At 37.8% G+C, this 21,068-nt stretch overlaps 1 protein-coding gene across 2 annotated transcripts in view; it reads right to left on the reverse strand.

Moving 5' to 3' along the window:
- Nucleotides 1–295: 295 nt before the first annotated feature.
- Nucleotides 296–21,068, reverse strand: part of fbxw7 (F-box and WD repeat domain containing 7) — an 88,174-nt gene continuing 67,401 nt past the window's right edge. For both annotated transcript variants that reach the window (XM_079812914.1, XM_079812915.1), the window contains exons 5-11: nt 20,074–20,197; nt 19,794–19,930; nt 17,683–17,796; nt 9,050–9,231; nt 7,638–7,863; nt 6,251–6,461; nt 296–2,694 (exon numbers count right to left, since the gene is read on the reverse strand). In XM_079812914.1, coding sequence (XP_079669040.1) covers nt 2,426–2,694; nt 6,251–6,461; nt 7,638–7,863; nt 9,050–9,231; nt 17,683–17,796; nt 19,794–19,930; nt 20,074–20,197 — 1,263 coding nt within the window. In that variant the 3' untranslated portion in view covers nt 296–2,425. The remainder of the gene's footprint in view (nt 2,695–6,250; nt 6,462–7,637; nt 7,864–9,049; nt 9,232–17,682; nt 17,797–19,793; nt 19,931–20,073; nt 20,198–21,068) is intronic.

Genomic DNA, 21,068 nt, shown 5'->3' on the forward strand with positions numbered 1-21,068 from the left:
GAAATACATCATCCCTCAATTGAAAATTTTTTGGTTATGTCTAAGAGCTCAGATTTACATTCTTCTGATGCCAAATGGAGGCCTAGGGTGCAAAAAAAGATTGCACACAATTTAAGGTTGCATAAAAATGACAAACAAACACTGACTGGTTTAGAAAGTTACTGATGTACCCTTGAGACATCAGCAGATATCTTTAAATGATTTATCAGCTGTTCGTTCAATTTCAGGAGTTTCTGCCTTGTTAAATGAATATCACATTAACCAATAAGCCCCATGGTTGGAATGCCTTTTTCTTAAGCGGAACAAACTATAGAAGCTTTATTGGACACATGACACACTTTCACACATTGAGGAACACAGAAAGCCAAAATCGTTGAAATGAACAAAGAAAAACCACATTTTATTGCACTTAAGTTATAAGAAAATAAAAATTCTAAATGAATCAAACAAATACACAATCCCTTTAAGGTTTCTTTTTTTATCTGTCTGTTATGCCAGGCAGTTTACATAAACTGAAAAAAAAAAACAAAAAAAAAAACAGCTCCAACATCTGATTTCTCAAACCAGATTATAAATTAAACAGAAAAAAAAAACAGAAAAAAAAAAACAGAAAAAAAAAAACAGGAGAAAGAACAAGATTGTTTTTTCTTTTAATATACAGTGTTAAACCACTTTCACAGTTCAGCTTGAGTTGTGTGACTTGGAGGATGAGACAAATTGTTTGGCTACGGATGCGGTTACGTTCTGTTTATCTATGAAGCTGCTTTACCATAAAAAAAAACCAAAACAAAAAAAACCCCAAAACAAACAAAACAAAAAAAAGTCATGAGAGCATTACCAACGGAACCAGGTAAGCTCTAGCACTTAAAACGTAATCAGATGTCCATTTCTGTACACTAAGACCACCTTTTTTCTTCGGTAACTTAACGTCGGTTCCAACAATCTTGTTTTTCAACTAATTAAAAACAAGAACGGTATTCTTTTTTTGTCGAAGCATACATTTCCACACAGAGCAGGCTGCAGAGCTTTTGTCCCGAGGAATGTGTGAACAATTTGCTCAAACACACACCCGCACGCACACCCAGTCATGCTCACAAACGCGCAAAATAGTTTCTACTCGTCCGTCGTTTCATCTCAGCAGACAAACCCGTCTCTTTGTCAGACATTCTCCCTCCTCTACGCCTCGTAGAGGCACATTTGGCTCAAGTTTCAGTGGCAAAAAAAAGAGAAGCTGTTATGTCGATATCTTGCTTTTGTTGGTACGTTTGTTTGTGTCGTTTTTATAAGTTCAAACTCTACAAGTAACTTTTGTTTAGAATTTCGTCTGGGACTAAAACGTCACAGCCAGTTAAAGTTCCACCTTATTTTTCTGTGTGTCTAGCAGCATAAAATCCAGTTTGGCCACTGGGATGGACAGCACTGGGGGGAAAAAAAGGTGGGGGGGGGGACATATTCCCAGGAGCTTATGGGAAAACATTCCCATTTCTCACAGAGCACCAGCACTGATGAACTAATGAGAGCAGACTGGTTGAAAAACAATAAATGCAGGTCATCTCCGATCCAGAGAGGCACTGCTTATGGATTACAAAAAAAAAAAAAAAAAAAAAAAAAAAAAAAACACTACAAAAGAAAACCTCAAAAATGTGTGAACCAGCAGAGTGGGTTTAGCTTAATACTGAGACCTGTTGTTTGCAACAGTAGGCAGGAAGTGAACAAAAAATGCTGAACTTGAAAAGAAAGCACAAAACTTGTAATTCACAGCTGTTGATGCGAAAACCAAAAAAAAGTTGTGGGGAACAAATCACAAAAAAAAAAAACGGATACAAAAGAAAATAACGTGCGAGGAAGAAAGGGATATTTGGCGTGTGCTGAGGTTGATGAGGACTGACAAAATTGGCTTCCTTTGTCTCTCTTTCTCGAATCGCTCCCGCAGTACAAAGCTCTTCAAATCTCATCTTTCTCCATTAAAATTTAATTTGTATACACTATTTATCACTCTGTGTCCGTGTTGATGCGTTAGGGTTTTTATGTATACAGTGTCGACTGTTTTGATCAAAAAAATAACGTTTGTACATATGGGTATGAATTTCAGTCAGGCTTGAGCGAACAAGTCTCTGTGCGAGGTCGCCTTGAGTGGTAGGAAAAGGGACAGTCCAGTCTTCCCAAGTCCTCTTTGTCAGTTTCCTTCCCAGAATGCTGCGGTGCATGAGCGTCTGCCCCCACCCCTCCCCCCTTCGGAAGGTGAACGGAACTGTGGCGGCAGTCGTGGACCGTGGCACAACGGGGAGGGATGTTGGCGGCAACTTATTGGGGAGGTTGAGATGCCATGAAGTGAGCGATCGGTCCTGGCGCGGAAAGACCCGGGGCAGGTTGCTCTCCCCCCCCTCCCCATTTCCAAACAAGTCCCCTTTAAGTTCACCCCCCTTCACTTCATGTCCACATCGAAGTCCAGCACCAGGAGCTTGGTTTCCTCCGTGCCATTACGGCTGCCCACCGCGCAAACGAGTTTGGTATTGGAGGCACGGATGCGCCAGACCACACCGCCGCTGCCTCCGCTCTCCAGTGTGACCAGGTTGCGGATGAACTCGCCTGTCCGAAGGTCCCACAACTTCACCGTACCGTCATCAGAGCTGGTGATGACAAAATTCTTGTTGAACTGCAAGCATGTTACTGCACTCTGATGCTTGTGGGGACCTGAGAACGATATAAAAGAAAGAAAAGATAAGTTAGGAGTTGACGTTCATTGAGAAAAAGTAGTACATTTAATTGTATTTAATGTACACTTGTAGTCAAATCTTTAAAAGTATATTAAAAAAAAAAAAACTTGCAGATGATACAATATTACTGAAAAAAGGCCACTCAAGTGTACTTGGAGTACACTTTCACTTTGATTGTTTCTTAACACACTTAAGTACACTCAAAAGTACACTTTGTTAAAATAAAAAAAAAAGATGCAATACAGCTATCTGGTATACTTAGCTAAAAAATGCATTTTGCTACTTTGGTCTGCATCACAGGCTCAATCCCTTAAAATGTGGACACCACAGATTGCAACATGGTTACCACTTGAAAAGCTTATCTACGACAAACATAAACAAATCTGATCAATTCTGTCTGATATGGACTCCCCCCTTTGGGAATATATAAAGGAACTCCCTTAACATGCATATCAGACTTCTGTTCATCTCTGCTAATTCCCTTTGATTTCCTTTTTAAAGGATGCTCTAAATCAATGTAACTGCTTATCTGTGGCTGTTGTTGGTTTATTATAAAAATAAAAAAAAATTGGACTTCCTGTTTTTTAGGTTTTGTACACCCTGTAACATGAATAGAACTTTATGTTGTGTGTTGTGATAATGTTAATGTTAACTTTATACTGTGGGCAAACAATAAATAAAAAAAATAAAAAGTACACTTAGTAATTCGAGCTGCACAATTCTGGAGAAATTGAGAATCACAATTGTTTTTTGTTTAAAATAGAGTCTAAAGTCTGCAGGAAAGAGCTGAGAACCTCTGTTATAAATCAATACATTTTAAATAAATTTAATAAATAAATACATTTTAAAGCATGACAAAATATATTTATTTGGTATCTAACATACTAAAGCACATTTAAAGTGCTTGATAAACATCTTAACTGCAGCGTTTTATTCAATATTACATTTAATGTTAATATATTTGAAACGTACTAGATGTACATGACATAAGATTCAATAGAAATCACATGAAAGTATATTTTAGTTACCGTAAATGCTTACAAGTATATACAGCATTACACTTTAATCATATTTCAAAAACAACAGAATTATGAAATTGCATAATTATATGCTCGAGTCCGACCTAAATTGACCAAAGAAGCACTCTTAAGTTCAAATAATTGCATTAATATAAATTTCAACAAATACATTTTCATTTTACTCCAAATAGCATGCATTTAAGTGTGGAAAACATTACATTCAATTTGCACTTGGGTATATTCTTTTAAAGTATATTATTTGTGTATTTTTCCACAAGGTATTCCAGATGTAGAGGCTCATCACACACATCGCAACGCTGAAAGCATCGATAGACAGGAAAGCGAAATGCAGCTACTTGCCACAATGGATAGAGCGGAGAGAAGATGTGTAACTATGGTTACGGGAAATACTGTGGCATAAATGGCTTTGATTCTATGCCCTTGAGGTATTGAATTGAGCCAGTCTTTCTGATAGGCCAAGGAACATGCGAGTCTAAACAAAAGTGCTTAGACTGCTGTCAGCGAGGCATATAGAGCAAAAAAAGAGATGTGCTACACTGGCTCCTGTTACTGCAGAGGGGTGTGGTGAGCTATCACAGCAACATCACAGGCAATCCACAGTCAAATACTGAAAATCATGTTATCAAACATCTAGACCTGAGAACAAAGACAGACTGAAGTTCATGAGTGAATGAAAACTAAAATTTCCATTTCAAAGGCATGAATTTGTTCATGAATACCCATTAATAGAGCGCTTAAGTCAACTGTGTGAATGTAAATGAGATGGCCGCTCTCTATTGATGTGCAAGACACTACACAGAGTGACACAATAGACCCTTTTCCTTTAATGAGTGACTCTGTGTATTATGAGCATTCGCATTTCAAAGCTCCGTCGTTGAGTTGAGCATCTTGTCTGGGGTCAAATGTGTGTTTCTGTGTCAAACGAGAGTCATTACGTGATAACAGGAAATGCTCAATGACCTAATTAAATGACCTACAAACTGATATATGGTCCATCTCCCTCTGTCTTGCCCTCTGGGCACCCCCAACAAGATCACCACAACCCCCTCCAATTCTTTCATCATGACATCTATTCCCCACCCTTCAAAAAGATTTAAGGCTCAAGATTCTAAGAGAGGCTGGGAATGATATAAAAATACATATTTGGCCAAAAAACAAAACTGAAAATCTTATTTTATTTATTTATTTGAAATTATCTTACTTCTGTATAATTTGATAAAATGTTTTAATGAAATTCAATAATTTTAATGATACTAACTTTAACAAAAAATACTAGCCAAGGTACAAGCCAAGATCAAATACACAAATTACAAGCAAGGATAAATATGGTATAACAAAGATACAAATAAAGTAAGGTCTAACTGTAGTCTATTCAGGTACATACACGTAATGATTAACCCTAAATGTAAAATAACACTATAGTGTTCACTGTATGAAGTAAATCTAAATTAATCTTTGTTAAAGCTATGTTTTGTTGTCGGATTAACATGAATGACTTTGCAGAATAATGCTGCGTTTTAAGTCGGCATGAAACACACATTGCAAGCTGATTTTATTCCCTATTGTACCATTTACCAAAGTAAAATGGCTTATCGAACTAGAAAAAACAAATTAGGATGGGATCTCATTTTTTACATCAGAAATTGATTGGATCGTTGTCGTTTGCTAATTGCTGCAAATTGCTCATGTGAGTGACAGGTTGTTGGAGGAAAGGGATTATTGTCACGCCCTCACGCATGTCATTAGAGAAGAGATGTCATTTTGATTAAAGATTAAAAGGGTGCATTCATTTAAAAATAAAATAATGTTTACAGATAAATCTTTTATAATAAATACGGCAATGATCCATACAAAAATAAAGCTATGTTCACACTGCCAGCGACACGCAGCAACAAAGGGAATACTTGCTGTGTCGACTCTGGTCTATCTGGGTTAATAAATCCATTCGGGCTCAGTGCTTGTGCTTGTGCTTTTGCTGCAGATAAATAGCCACGATGGCAAAAAGCACTTGCTGTTTCTCGTTCATCTTTAATATTAATAATTGTACGTACTGATTCCCTTTACTTTGATTGATTTAGTCTTTTCCCTTAGTTCAGTAGCTGTGCACTGAAGACCAACGGTCAAGGTCAGTATTTTCGTTTAATAAACCATTCAATTTTATATTGTATACCCTCAGAACACTTGGTATATACGTTATGCATCACATGGGATCATTCTGTGATATTTTTTTGCGTCTTTTTTTAAAGCGCTTGATGCGATCCACTATTCACTACCATTATATGGACGAGCCAAGTAGGAAAAAAAATAAAAATTCTCCTTTTGTCGTCCATAAAAGAAAGAAGGGCATATGGTATTAAAGAAAGGGTGAGTAATTTATGAATTAATTTTGATTCTAGGGTGAACTATCCCTTTAAGTCACTGATCTGTCATTGTCATTATTAGGTGAACTATTCCTTTGAGTGAGTTGCGATCAATCCTTCTCTCTCTGCTCACCTTGCAGTGTCTGTAGGCACTGGCCGGTCTTGATGTCCCAGATCTTGACGGTGGAGTCTGCGTTTCCAGAGACAAGGATATTATCCTTGAGCTCCATGCCGCTGGTGAGAGACTGATGACCTGTGAGCGTGTGAATACAGTTTCCTGTCTCTACATCCCACACCCGAATTGATGTGTCCAACGAACCGCTCACTACATGGATGCCGTCAAACTGTAGAAAGAAAGGGATTAAATAAATCATTGTTCAGTAATTAATAAATTACATTATGTTAGAAAACGACTGTGGCTAAACACCCAGAGTAGTCATTCGGCTTATTCTGTGTCTAGAATAAAACCCAAGAACAATTCAATAAAAGCTGTATTGAGCAGGGCAGGGATTTGATTCATTTCACAATGAGATGCAGAACGAGGGTGAATTCCAGATATTTTCCATTCCATTGTTACTGCATTAAATGGCACTATGTTTGATTATTTTTTATGTAATTACTGCAAAGCTCTTCAAATGATGGATATATGAACAAATGAGGACAAATGCAGATTAGTAGGGACTACAGCCCAAATGCTTTGTCCCACAGTTGCTGGGTCAAAGACAAATCCAAGATACAAATAACAAAATAATAATAATAATGCAGTAATGTTGTTTTACAATAGATTAATAATTTAAGAATCGTCATGCAGTGTAACATTTAAAAAAAAAAATCTAAAGATTTCCTTACACCTTAAGTGCACACATTAATCATTAAAAAATGTTATGGTAAAAAAAGTTTTTTTTGTGGGGTTGTAGAACGTGACATTTATAATGACCTTGCCATGCCATAAAAAGGACAAATGATCTGCTATTTGAATTTTCAATGTGTCTTCTTGTTGGTTGCACCACATGACTTTGATTTGGCAGAAGCAGCCTGACCCTGTACTATGAACCAAAATGAAATATAATAATAAACATAATTGTGCTTGAACCATTTTTGCAGATCCTATTGTGGTTACACCTAATAGCACTCATGATTAAATAATACTGAGTCACTGAAGGTGTGTGGCTCAGGTAAACTTCCAACACAGTTAGCAGTAGGTCATGAAACTCTTTTCAAGAGAATAGACAGAATATAGTGCTTCTTATTCAGGTCAAATATCTCTTTAACCCATGTTCCTTTAGAGCAGTGAGCAATGATTTGGCTGTAAAGATCTCTTGCCTTGCTGCTCAAAAAATTACTGTAGCAATGACCCGAAATACTTTTTTTTTTCTTTGAGGAGATGGCTTGATTCTTTTTCTTTCTTTAAAAGACTATAAATCCATCAGCCATTAATATGACCTCTGAGAGGCAGGTGAAGTGGTTGAGCGATAGAGTCAGGGCACGTATGTCAGGTGTAGGTAAATGCCTATGTTTACCTGTAGGGAGTAGACTCTGTTGGTGTGACCCTGGAGTGTGTGTAGGCAGGTCTCGGTTTCAGGATCCCACACTTTTACCATGAAGTCATAGGCCCCGCTGACCACCCTACGGCCGTCATACTGTACGCAGCGAACGGCTGCCACGTGACCCATGAGGACGTGCAAACACTGACCCGTCTCTATGTCCCAAACCCGCAGCGTGGCGTCCCGAGAACCACTCACCACCCTGAGAGAGAAAAAAAAACTGGTTTACTTTTCAACATCATAAAGTGTGTGCTTCCATTAAAAGTTTCACATAATAATGTTGAAATGATTCCTTTTTCAACTTATGGCAGAATTTAATCAGGCATTAATTCAGAAGTCTATGACAGTCAATTGCTTGTACCTTCAAGGGATGTATAAGCTTATAGCATTACATAAATCAAAGGGAAAACATTATTTGCTTATAAAACCAGACCCCTAGGACATGAGTTTGATATATATATATTTTAAAACAAACAAAATGAACATTAAAATGGGTGCTGGTGAAGCAAAGAGTAACAGAGAAACTACTATTGTTGTTGCTGAATGAAGCCTGAGGTCACTAAACAAAATAAGCAATCAAGCTTGACACAAAGGGAAAATATGCACACCAGTTGGCCCAAAGGCTTTGAAAACAGAGAATATTGTCATGCGAGCAATTGTGTAGTTCACAAAAGAGCATAAAGAAGCATGTATGCAAGTAATGTGTATTGTGTACAGCTGAAATCAGATGGGAAATGTGCGGTTTAACAAGCTATTGAAGGGAATTCTCTTTAAAGAAGTATTATATAATATATTTTTCTTTATATAACACTTGAAAGAAAATGAACTCATGCATGGTAGTTTATCCAAAGCTGATACTCTACATCAGTGTTTCACTTACAATTTATTTTTTTCACCAGCAATGTTTCAATTCAATTCATATCAATATTCAAATATTACATGTTTTTAATAACAAATTTTAACATTAATTATATATATATTTTTTATATTTATTAAAAAAAAATTGTGCTAAGAGTGCAATCCAAATGTATTAATCATGCACTTTTTTTTTTTTGGATAATATATCTAATTAAGTATTTAATTCATATAAATATATTAATAAATTCAGTTTAATACGTTAAAAGCAAAATAATTTACCCCTTTGCTGGGAATCACCCTTTATATTATTTAATCCAACTTATTCGGTCATATGACCACAAGATGGGCCACAAACTAAACTGGAAAAAACGATTGATTGATCATTGATAAGAAAGGTTTTAGCATATAAGAATGATTAAAATATATTAAAAATAGAAAATATTACTGCCTTTACTGTAATAATACCTTCAGTGAAGTAATCTATATGCATTCTGGATATAAAGTGCCCTTTGGGAGGTGGTAGTTGTTACCTTTTCTCATGCAAGTGCATACAGCGCACTGTTGAGGTATGACCATACAGCGTGTGGATACATTCTCCCGTCTCTGCATTCCAGACCTTTAGCGTTCGGTCTGTGGAGCCACTGATAATGATGTTGTCTCGCATCTGAGAGGACCAGACCCCACCGGTGTGGCCGACTAACGTCCGCAAACACTGGCGACAAAGAGAGAAGGAATACAAGTGTAAATCAAATGAATTTAAATTGCAAATGAATTACCAAATGACTGCACTAATTTTAAGCACTCCATCACTTTGACCTTTACCCAAGAAATGATCAACATATAATATAAATAAATATAAATAACTCTACAGTCCATTTGAAGCAGGAAGCTTCAGCAGGATTTAATGGAAAAAGAAACACCCTTTATTTCATATAATATATTAGATATCGATCAGCATGATGAGAGAAATCCCTTTGAATAATCCACAATGCTAAGGACCATTTCCTTGAAATATAATTAAACCGAATTCAATTTAATTTCTCAGGCAAACATGGAATCAAAGGTGCCTATGGTCATTCTGTTATGTTATGAGGCGAGCGGAAAGCTTTGCAAGTGTCAAAGGCGTAACCTCTGAACCATGACCAATAAAAGCGGGAGTGATAAACCCAGGAGATGTGAAAAAGGAGGACCTCAAGGCCTTTAATTCATAATGCAGCTGCTCCTATTTCTGTCTCCATCTCGATTCATGATCAACCGCAATGCATCATTAATCTTTAGAAGTGATGACCAACCTCCACGACACCGAAGGCTTTCGAGCGTTTTAATCGTCTTGCTTTGTTCCATCGCCGTATGTGGCAATTGATGGAACAAAAGAGCAACTACTGAGGAAATCAAACCAATTAACAAGCATTTCAAACCATTACTGTACCTGCAAAAATGACAAAGGGGATGATAAAACGAAGGGGTTAAAAGCAGAATGTCTCTTCATAGGGAACTGGAGAAACGACAGGGATGTCGTCTCTGAACAATCCCAGTGTTAAAACGTGCCCAAAGCCAATTTCTTATCTTATGATCAAAAGCTACTCCACTCACATCTGTAGTGTCCATAACACGCCAGAGAGAAAAAGGAGGGAGGCTAAATCATGAATATTAATGTACTTCTTACTGCATTATGCATGAGGCGTTGTGTTCCATAATGAGTATGTGTTACTAAGGCGATGGATCTTTCCCATGGAATGTTGGGGTGGTTTAAATAATGCCGGTGAGCACGGAGAGCTTTCAGACCGTGTTCTCAGGCGATTACAGCTTGCTCAGGCTGTGTCTGTGAGAGGACCTTTGAAACCAAATGGCTTAGGTGTCTGTTTATCTGCCCGTTGAAAAACCATAAAAGAGCAAGTCTGTGGCACCCACGAGGCATTGAGATTAGCATTCCGTTTGAGTGGCTGGTGGGAAACGTTTGAAGCCAAGGATCGAGGTTTAAATCCATTTGAGTAACCCCTTCCAAATTCCACTCATTTTACAGTCCACATCTAATCTTAGGGAAGAAGATACCGTGCAAATTGTGGCTAGGGTGGTAAAGTGCCAGTGCTTATTTTGTTTAGTCTCCTTCCAAAAAATCCACAATTCCCTTGTCGGACTGAAGCGGGTCCTATTTCAACACCCTCGTTCTTGTGTTCAAAACCCACCGTATCCCTGAATGGTCACGATTGGCACACACATTCTGTGTTTCAGATGGTGAGCCGACTGTTTAGAGCAGCTGTTTTCATTGCTAACCCTATTTCCATACTAAAAAAGTCCTGTCCAATCTGGAAGAGCACTATTATTAAGGCTTTTCATCATCAAACCACAGACTACAATGGTTTGTGGGAACTGGAGTTTGAAGAACATCTGTCTGTTTAACACAGTTCAGCTGTTGAGCCTTGGCTTTGTAAAAGAGTTAAAGGAGGGTATACAAGGTAAACAGAGGAAATTATAGTGTGCCATAACCATGGTACGGTTCTCGTGAGCACAAAACCTCTTCTAGGGCCAATAAATAGCTGATGGCTGTTTGCATAAACAGAAGGGTAAACAGAGTCTTTGCATACAAAACCTAGCAATGCGGTCACCACCACCATATTACATCAGTTCCAAGCTTTCTGGGAAAGACTGACTATTCAAAAGGTCATTAGATCAGTGTTATTGTCAAACTAAAGTTTTCATTAACTGGAGTACAACTGAAATAAAATAAAATATAAATAGATGAAAGACAAACCAAAATTAGCAACTGAAAATAAGTTGAAGTACTAAAATTACTTATTCTGAAAGCATTAAAAATGACAAAATCAAAACTAGTCAAATAAATGAAAGTGAAAACCTAAAATAAAAAGCTAATTCAGCATTAGTAAATACTGTACTAATATATAAAATAACACTGGGTTAGAAGCATTTAACCTCATTAAATATGAATGGGACGGAGCTAATTATCTACTGGATCTACAGCTACCATAAAACCCCATTTCAAAATCTTTTGTAGGGCTGTTAAGACCATCAGGCCTCAACCGAGCAGAGGTTTAAGCTTATTCAAGAACATCTTCTAATATATCATTTGCAAGATCAGCATATGAAGGTAATCTCCGGCTTGGGTGTGTTTGTTTCTCTGATGCAGGGGTGGGTGGATGGTTTGGGCAGGAGTGCTGCAGTCTGCATGTTAAGGAGTTGGTGGTCAGCCAAAGGTGCAGTCTGAGTCATGGCTGAAGCGAGAGAGGGGGAGGAGAGTCGCAGGAAATTAATAAAGCAGCGAAAACGAAAGGAGAGAGCGTGAAACGGAGCCAAAGGCTTTAGGATGAGTGAAAGATGTGATGAAAGCAAGAAGTAAACAGGAGGATGGAGGCTGGAGGGCTGTTTTCACAGTGAGAGAAGCAGATGCATATGCTCATACTCTCCCTGTGACCTCCTCACTCCTCTCTACAGTACGTCCTGTCACACCCAGGCCTCCCGCGCTACCGTAAACATCTCCACGAAAGGTGACCTCCAGCGGCAGCTGCTTTCAACACATTGCATAAACGGTCTCAAGGGCTTTCGGGTTTTGTCAATTTGTCAATCTAAAGCCAGGGTTTCACCTGCACAGTTCATACTTTACCCTGGGAACGTTTTGAAATACCACACTGTACATTTGTAAAGACCGGATTAATGTTCTTATTTTCATATTCATGAGGTGATAGCATGCAAGTAAATGCTTTAATAGTTGATTCGTCTGTGGAAATTGTGACAAATCTGCTTTGGCGTCTTTAATCTTCTGAAATATAGTACAAACATAATACCGCTGCTGGTTTATTCCAGTTAACACATTTGTCGTCGCTGTTCGACATTATTTTTTCCCCTCAGGTGCTGAAACTAAATAGTACAAAATGCTCATGAAATTTTAATGAGGCAAGAACTGAGGATGTTTATGACCAGTTATTTGTTTCCAAATATTTTGCTGTAACTTTCCAGCAAAGTTTTGCAGTGTTTACAGGGTTTCCACATTTTCAGATAAATCAATTTAAATTATTTAAGACATATTTATGTATATATAGAGAAAGTATAACAAACACATTTCTATTGACTACAGAATTTTCCATGACTTCTCCAAGATCTTTTAGGATTTTATTGACGTCCATAACTTTTCTAGGCCAGGCACTTTCTGAATCAGTTTGATATTTTTCTAATACTAGTCACCTCTAAATTAATCCTAACGAATATGCAAGACTGCATATCTCAAATTTTTTTTATCATTTTTTAATATTTAATCTTAAAGAGACACTTAAAAAAAAAAAAAAAAAAAAAAGGAATATTTCTAATGACTACAGAATTGTCCATGATTTCTCTATGATTTTATTCATTTCAGATTTTCCCAGGCCTTTTGAAAATCGGGGCTATCCAGGTCAGGCTTTTCTTTCAAAATTACAAGTGAGAAATGCTGCTCTAAGCACAGTGTGAAAAGCCTTTTAGTATTTTTTTAGGTCTTATTTTCAAGGCATCCACATAATCTTTTGTGGTCACCAAAACTTTCCATTCCACTCATCCCTGAACAGGTGAAAAGAGCTGTGGGTATATCCTGTCGACACATCTCAGAGAAGCCAGATTAAATACGTCTTAGCCCTGGGCTGGTTGTGACGTGACAGAAGAGAGAGATGTTGGCCAAGTGTCACTGTCACTATATGAGGAATATTCCATAGGCATTTTAAAGCTGCTAGATGTCAGGCATGTTCGTACAGCTGGCATAGAGGAAACGTACATTGCTTCAGAGTGCTGGTGATCGTCTCTGAAGTTTTAGGATGAATCCTTCTCAACTCAGGGAGAGTGTGGACGAGTCCGACAGCTCCCAGTGAGATGGAGAGAGAGCGCTACATATAATCTGTGAAGGTGTAATCGATAAAATGTCTCATCTATTTACCAGGTAATCGGACTCGCAATGTACTGTAGCTTGTTTTGTTGGTCATGCCAGGGAGACAACAATAAAACCAAAGTCCATAGAAGCCCCTGTACTTATCTTGATCTTAATCCAAAGCAGCTCATCTGTTTGCTTATGTTTCTGTCACATTTCATCCCTCATCAGACGCTTATCGTGCTGTATACATCCTCAAGCGTGGCACACATTCAAATGAGCAGGATGCTGTGTTAGAGCCTAATCTTCCCTCAAAATCACTTTCCTATTACACACAGCATGAGGCCCATTCATTTACTATGGAAGGGGTCCAGTAATAGCATTATCATGCAAGTGCGGGTGAAGATGGTCTGTAATCCATGGCACGCCTATCAGATCTTTATCTACCATTCATATCAGGCGTTGCTCAGACATCTACTTATTTTTTATGTTGGGCTAATGTTGCTAGGGGTTGTGTATAAATCAATAAAATACCAGTATAAATGTGTCAACCAGTATACTAAAGTAGTTATGCCAGTGGTTCCTAGGCAGCGTTCTTGATTCAGCTAAAAATAGACATGTAGCAACTACATAATGGCAAGAAACCATGTCTAGTGAATTGTTCTCACAAGCGTGGTTCATTAAAACATGGCTCTTATGGGCAAATTCTGGTATTGGGTTAAAAATCTGGGTACAATCATTATGGTGCGATTCAATAAAATTCATCACAAATCACAATGTAAAACATGGGGAATCTTTAAAATTTTTTCATAAACTCTATATTACATTTTTACAGCCAAATGCATATATGTAAATGGGTTTTATTTCAGTTTCTCAACTACCCTTTCAATAAATAAAAAAAATCCAGCTCTAGAGGCTGCCTTTAACAATGAAATATGTGGGTCAAACTGAACCGCAAAGAAATTTTGTACACATTCCACAACACAGTGTTCAATGAGCGTGTTCCTTAAATGAGAAAAAGTCAACCTGTTTTAACCAATATTTGACTAATAAAAACCGAAATGGGTCAAATTGACCAATAACATACTATAAACGAATCATTCAAAAAGACATGTAAATAAAACAGTGGAGGTTTTGCATAATTATTTGTTTATGTATGGCTCATCTGTAAATGAATCATAACCTTAGCCAAGACTGCATGTCTCTAACTGATAAATATTATATCCTTGATTGAAAAACTACTTTTAGCAACCAGTATTTCATATCCTTTCCAATCCAAGTTTTTTTTTTTTTTTTCATGAATCACTTCTACAGAAAGCGGGAACCAGCCCATAGTGGTGGTGTTGCCAACCCTCAATAAACATTATCTGTAATGGGAAAAGCTGTTAATCTGCTCTCAGATCAGCAGTGAAGGGCACCTTTTACCTAAACAGAAAGAAACCTGCTGCTTCCAACAGATGGACTGCAGCAAAATGGCCATTTGGACTGACTTTTTTCTTTTCTTTTTTGCTTGTGAAAAACAAGTGAATGGAAATTTTCTGTTTTAGTCGATAAACTCAAAATGGGCTGATGAAGGGTGTTTAATGAGAAAAGAGCACTTGTGTGCAAAGGAATTCCAACTATTCTCTCGCTATGACATTCTTTGGCCGGCTTTATCCTCAGACAATATCAGAGCAAAGCAAACAAAGAACGGAGAGAAATTTGGACAATGACACATCCAACCACAACACAAAGAGAAAGCACATACTTTCATTCTTTAGACAAAATAGAGGTCAAACTGGAAAAAAAAATTGTGTTCATAGTGTTTGTCTGAGTACGTGTGTATATGGGGGTTGGTGATGTAGAAATTTGGGACCCATGACCCAAAGGAGCCTATTTGTCTAGATCTGCTATCGATCCCAACCCGAGAAGGTTTTGGTCTCGGAGGGTGAGTATCTGCCTTGCATGAGCTCCTGAGGTTTACAGCACTTAAATGGTGAACTGAAGTGTAACGAGAGGAAAAAGTAAACAGACCCAAGGTCAAAAAGACAGAGACTGTAAGAGAACCAGAAACAGAAGAACAGAGCAACGAAACAGAGGGGAGGGGGGCCACATCCATAGATTCAGAGTGGAATACACAGCCGAAATAACATTTATGGCTGTGGCCAAGGCATCAGGACTGCAGACCCCAAAAGTGCAAAAATGCTCTTTTTTTTTAAAAACACAAAAAGAATGTATATTGTGTACTCAAAAAGACTTAGTTTACAGTTGAGTAAACTGCAGAAGTAAAGAGAGAGTAGGAAAGAGTATAGTTGAAGGGAAGAAGTCGCACTAAATCCCATTGTCTCCTGCTTCACTGTTCTACTTCCTCTGACAGGCGCTTCAAAGGACACAGCATTTCCTGTTTAATTGGCCACAGCCAGTGCCACGGGACTCTCTAAAGCATTGCATCAGACTTGAGACACTATTCACATGGCTATAATCTCCTTTATATTAGAGATGCACAATATACTGGCATCACGTTATCGGCTGATACCTGCAATTTAAAATTATAATAATTTAAATACTGAATTTAATTTACTTTAGCTGTTGAATTTATTGGCTGATATTAGGTATTTATTGCAATATTGGATCTTTGCGTTTAAGATTACTTCTGCCATCTTATAATTTTTTTTTTGTAGATTTATGTTGGCACTACAAATACATAATGACATTGTTTTCCACCGCGGGCCAACTGAACACGTACAATACGAATGTTTTTAGAACGGTTTTATAAATTTATAGACACACATACATATACAAACTATGCTCACTCTCTGATTGGAATGCCTGTTTTAGCCTTTTTTGAAAGAATTTGGATATATTTCTGGGTAACAGAAGTTGATCCAAGCTTTACAAGCAATTTCAAGCTGGTGCTTCTTTTTTTTGACAGCTCCGCAAACAGAACTGCATGATGGGAACAAAAAGGCAGCCTGCCATATATGCGGCGATGACCCTAATCATGGCGCATCTGCCATCTGCTACGATGATGTCTCTCATCAGACAGCATGTTGCTGCTGCACCAATCACATCTCCGCTGTGATAAGACAAGAGCCAATCAATGCACGCTAGATTTGATTACAGAAGCTTGAAGGCTGATAACCTTGGGAATGATTTGAGATCCTCTTCCGTGAAAAGCAGACTAGGCGAGAGTCACGTGGAGGATGGAAGATGGAAAAATCTAACAAATGAGGATAACGCACATGTTAGTATCTGTTATGATATTGAACATCGAAAGGAGAGATTTCATTAGACTCTAGATGAAAATGGAGGTCGGAATAGAAAGGGCAGCGCTGCATGATGAGTGAACCGCGCGCACACACACACACACACGTTATTTTACAACTGCTATAAACTTGCAGCACAAGGACCATGTCACAGCATCAGCTAGCGCGATTAATCCTTAAAATGCAGGAGGAAGGGAATGGAAAAGAAAGCAGGTGAGAAAGAGAGAGAGACAGTCCACCAGAAAGACAGGGATCACTGTTTGCAGCTAGTGATCATCTCAGTGTCCAATAGAACATGACTGTTCACACATTCTCACGTGAATAAGTGATGAAGATGCTCATGTGCAGGTTTTCTGGATGAATTGAGATGGCAGTAAGTGCTGTTGTACAAGGATGCTCAATGAAAACAAACCTCCCATGAGAGAGAGAGTGAGAAGATGAAGAGAATGAGAGGAGTCCGCTGCACATGTATGTACATGTACACTTCAAATATCTGAAAGCATTTTGAAAATGCAAAGCCACCAAACTTTGTGGAAAATTGCAAAAAGAGTTTCTTAATCAGTGATCAATTGATTATTCAGTGTTAACTGAGAAAATTAAATGATCATCATTAATACTGATAGGGGAACTAAAAGCCAATCATTTTAACTGATAACCCTGCAAATTCATATCTTGTGAAGACATGTGACTAATAGAAGATTAATATGTTACTCTAGAACCCTTTAGATTAATTAAAATCGCAAACTTAAATTTTGGATGTATTATGTTGAATTATGTTTTTAAGAAAGTTGTCATATTACAACCATTGCGGTGTCCGTAGAAATTTAGAATGGTCAAAGTCTAGTGTGACTGTGGCCTTAAGTTAGGTTGATGAAACTTAGCTTCATTTTAATCAGAATCACCTGCTGCAGCAGAATCAATTACCATTCCTACAGCTGATATTTAACAGAATATACTATAGTTCATTTCTTTAATAAAAAAATAAAAAAACATTAAACACTTTAAATTTAAAATGTATGCATTTAAATACAATAATGCATTTACCTTTGAAGCTAAATAAATAAAACCTTACCTTTCCAGTAACAGCAGACCACACTTTGAGCGTGTTGTCATCTGAGCCGCTCACTATGCGATTTCCACAAAACTGGAGACAGGTGATGACATGATCGTCATGGCCTTTCAACACCTGGAGAGGAAAGGCACAGGAAAGAAAGAGAAGATTAATTACAAAATGAACAGAAATGCCAGTATTTCAGTGATGTGTGAGAATGATGTGAAACTGCTGATGTGGCAAGTGGCAAATGGCAAAGCAGCTTTCAACTTGACATAGATGAACAAAACCGACAGGTTAATGGTCACCATGGTAGCAAACGCGTCAGGTAAATAACTGCTTCTGTTGTTCTGATGCAGCTGAGCACACGTGTGTACACTTAAAACCTAAAAAAATTTTTTTGCACCCACTGTGCCTTAAAGAGGATTTTTAAGTAGCTCTTTACAGGCTAGTGCAGATGTTTTCTTTAAACATTTCCACTCATATCTGTTCCAGGACTGAGCCCCAGGTGACAGGCTGATGGGTGTCTCCTAAAAGGAATTCTAAATTAGATTTGCAACAAAGACTTAAAGCAGTAAAAATCAGTTTGAGTGCCAAATCTGACTAAGTGATAAAAGTGATTTAATATTATGCCTTACAGTAACAAGGAACTAGAAAAAATGATTATAGTAAAAAAGGGGACAGAAGCAAAAGCATCTTTTCTGCTCACTAGGGCTCCATTTTTTTGATCATAAACACTGTAAAAACGGCAATACTGTGAAATATTACAATTTAAAATAACTGTTTTCTATTTGAATATAATTTCAAATAAATCAATTTACGATGTAATTTATTCCTATTCTATGAAGGCAAAGCGGAATTTTCCGTATCATTACTTCAGTCACATGATCAGAAATCATTCTAATATGCTGATTTGGTGCTCAAGAAACATTTCTCATTATGCTGCAAACCATGATGCATTGTTTTCAGGATTAGAAATGATCAGCATTCATTTAAACTTTGATACATTTATTGCATCCCTGCAGAATGAAAGTATACATAAAAATAAAAAACCCCGTACTAATGCCAAACTATTGAACGGTAGTTTGTATTAGTGCTGGGCAATCGATTAATCGTGATTAAACGTGATTAATCGCATCCAAAATAAAAGTTTGTGTTTACATATGCGTGTCTTGTGTATAATTATTATGTATATATATATATAAATACACACTCCATGTATATATTTAAGAAATATTTGGATGTATATACTGTATATATATATATATATATACGTATATATATATAGGTCTGTTAAAAGCGCTATATAAATGCAGTCCATTTACCATATATATATATGGTAAATGGACTGCATTTATATAGCGCTTTTAACAGACCTACGGCCATCCAAAGCGCTTTACATTTTGCCTCACATTCACCCATTCACACACGCATTCATACACCGACGGCGGTGTCAGCCATGTAAGGCGCCATCCAGCTCGTTGGGAGCAGCTGGGGTTAGGTGTCTTGCTCATGGACACCTCGACACTTGGTCAGGTGGAACCGGGGATCGAACCACCAACCTTCCGGTTTGTAGACAACCTACATGAACCACTGAGCCACTGCCGCCCACATATATATATAGTTTATTTTATAAACACAAACACAAACTTTCATTCTTTTTCACTTTCAGATTAATTGATTGCCCAGCACTAGTTAAAATAATATATTTATAAAATACAATTTTTTTTTACATTTCCTGTAATGTATTGATGTACACTTGTTTCTTGTGCCATTTGCAGTGCCTTTTTAGACACTTGGGTGTATATCCAGTGAAGTCCACTTTGCAGGACACTATCAGGAATGTACCCGTGAAGTAAAGCCGAAAGTATACTTCATTTTTTACGCGTACGTGAGCGTATGCGCACAGCCTTGCAAAGTATACTACTTTTGACTTGTACGCGTAAACAGGCTTTCAACGCATGCACAGTTTTTAAGCAATCTCTGCAATGAGTTACAAACTATGTAAATACTGCAAAAACATTAAATGCGCATGTGCAACCTGTGCGTACAAAGTACGCTGACCCTTGCATACGCTTAAAAAGTGAAGAATAATTTGGCCTTAAGAGTGAGAATAAAAGTGAACACAATACCTTAGGTGATTTGAGGTCTCCTCTCCTCCAGTTGGTGTCTATTCTGTGTTGTCTGATGTAGGCACTCTTCCAGGGACTGTGTGTGAACCCTGGCTTCATAACCTTCCTTCTCTTTATGTGCAAGGGCTCATCAATACCTGTAAAACAGATGTTTTCTATGTTAGTGAACACTGATTCAATGCATGATTCTACTATTATAACAGCATCAATCAGACAACCACTTAATAAATGTGTGGTTGATGGAAGAATTTCCAAAGTTTGTGGAGAGCAGTGAAATCACCGTCTTCTTTGCATTTTTCTCTCCAGAGCAGGTTGTCCTCTGCTAGAATGCGCCAGTAACGACACGTCTGAGCCGCCTGAAGCAGATCCTTTGGCTCCAGAAATGACAATACGTGTAAGGCCAACTACAACACAAGACAGACAAAGAGTGAGACATCAGGAGAGGGTGGGGAATGTGGTTAGAGAAAGAGTAGACTACAATTATGTTGCTCCAATACTCAATAAAAATAAATGCATTTTTTTGAAGTAAAAAGAAAAAATATATATATATTTTGCCATTTTAACCCCATTAAATGACCAAGGTCTTCACAATCACAGTAGTGGATTAATCAGAGCTTGTTTTCTTTTCTTTTTTTTCTGTTCTCCCATTGTCAAGTGTGCTGCCATTTTGTTAAGATCTCAGTGAACACAGAGCATGTCCAAACAGTCCCACCATTCCTTATGCAATCAATCAGAAAGGCTGCAGCCTGAGATTCCACTGTGTGTACAGTATTAGCCTAGGAGCTTTTTCCACAATCTGCCTCAATCAGGCAGACAGACACACCCTGCATATTATTGCACTGACACAGAAGAAAAACAACCTTGACGGGGAGGAAAGCCGGGAAAGAGGGAGACAAGATGACAGGTGATGGAGAACAAGAAAGGCAAGCTGAAACAGCGACAGGAAGAAGAGAGGATGAAAGGAGAGCAGGTTGCCGTTAAAGAAAGAAAGAGCAGAGAAAGGTGGGGGGGAAGGTAGTTTCCTCTCTATATTCTTGAACAGAGGCTGAGAGAATTGCGAGGAGTAAGAGAGGACATGTCTGTCAACTAATCTCCAGAACCACCATCAAATATAAGAGCCAGAAACCTGAAGACCGCATTACATTAAAATTAAGGGACATCAGTGTTTTGTTTTTATTAACTAGTCATTCTGAGAAAATTTAAGCATTTAAGAACATTTCTGAACACAAACCCCCGGTTTCACAGACAAGGCTTAAACTAGTCCCAGACTAAAAT

Source organism: Gobio gobio (genome assembly GCF_949357685.1).
Source record: "Gobio gobio genome assembly, chromosome: 3".
Taxonomy (NCBI): Eukaryota; Metazoa; Chordata; class Actinopteri; order Cypriniformes; family Gobionidae; genus Gobio; species Gobio gobio.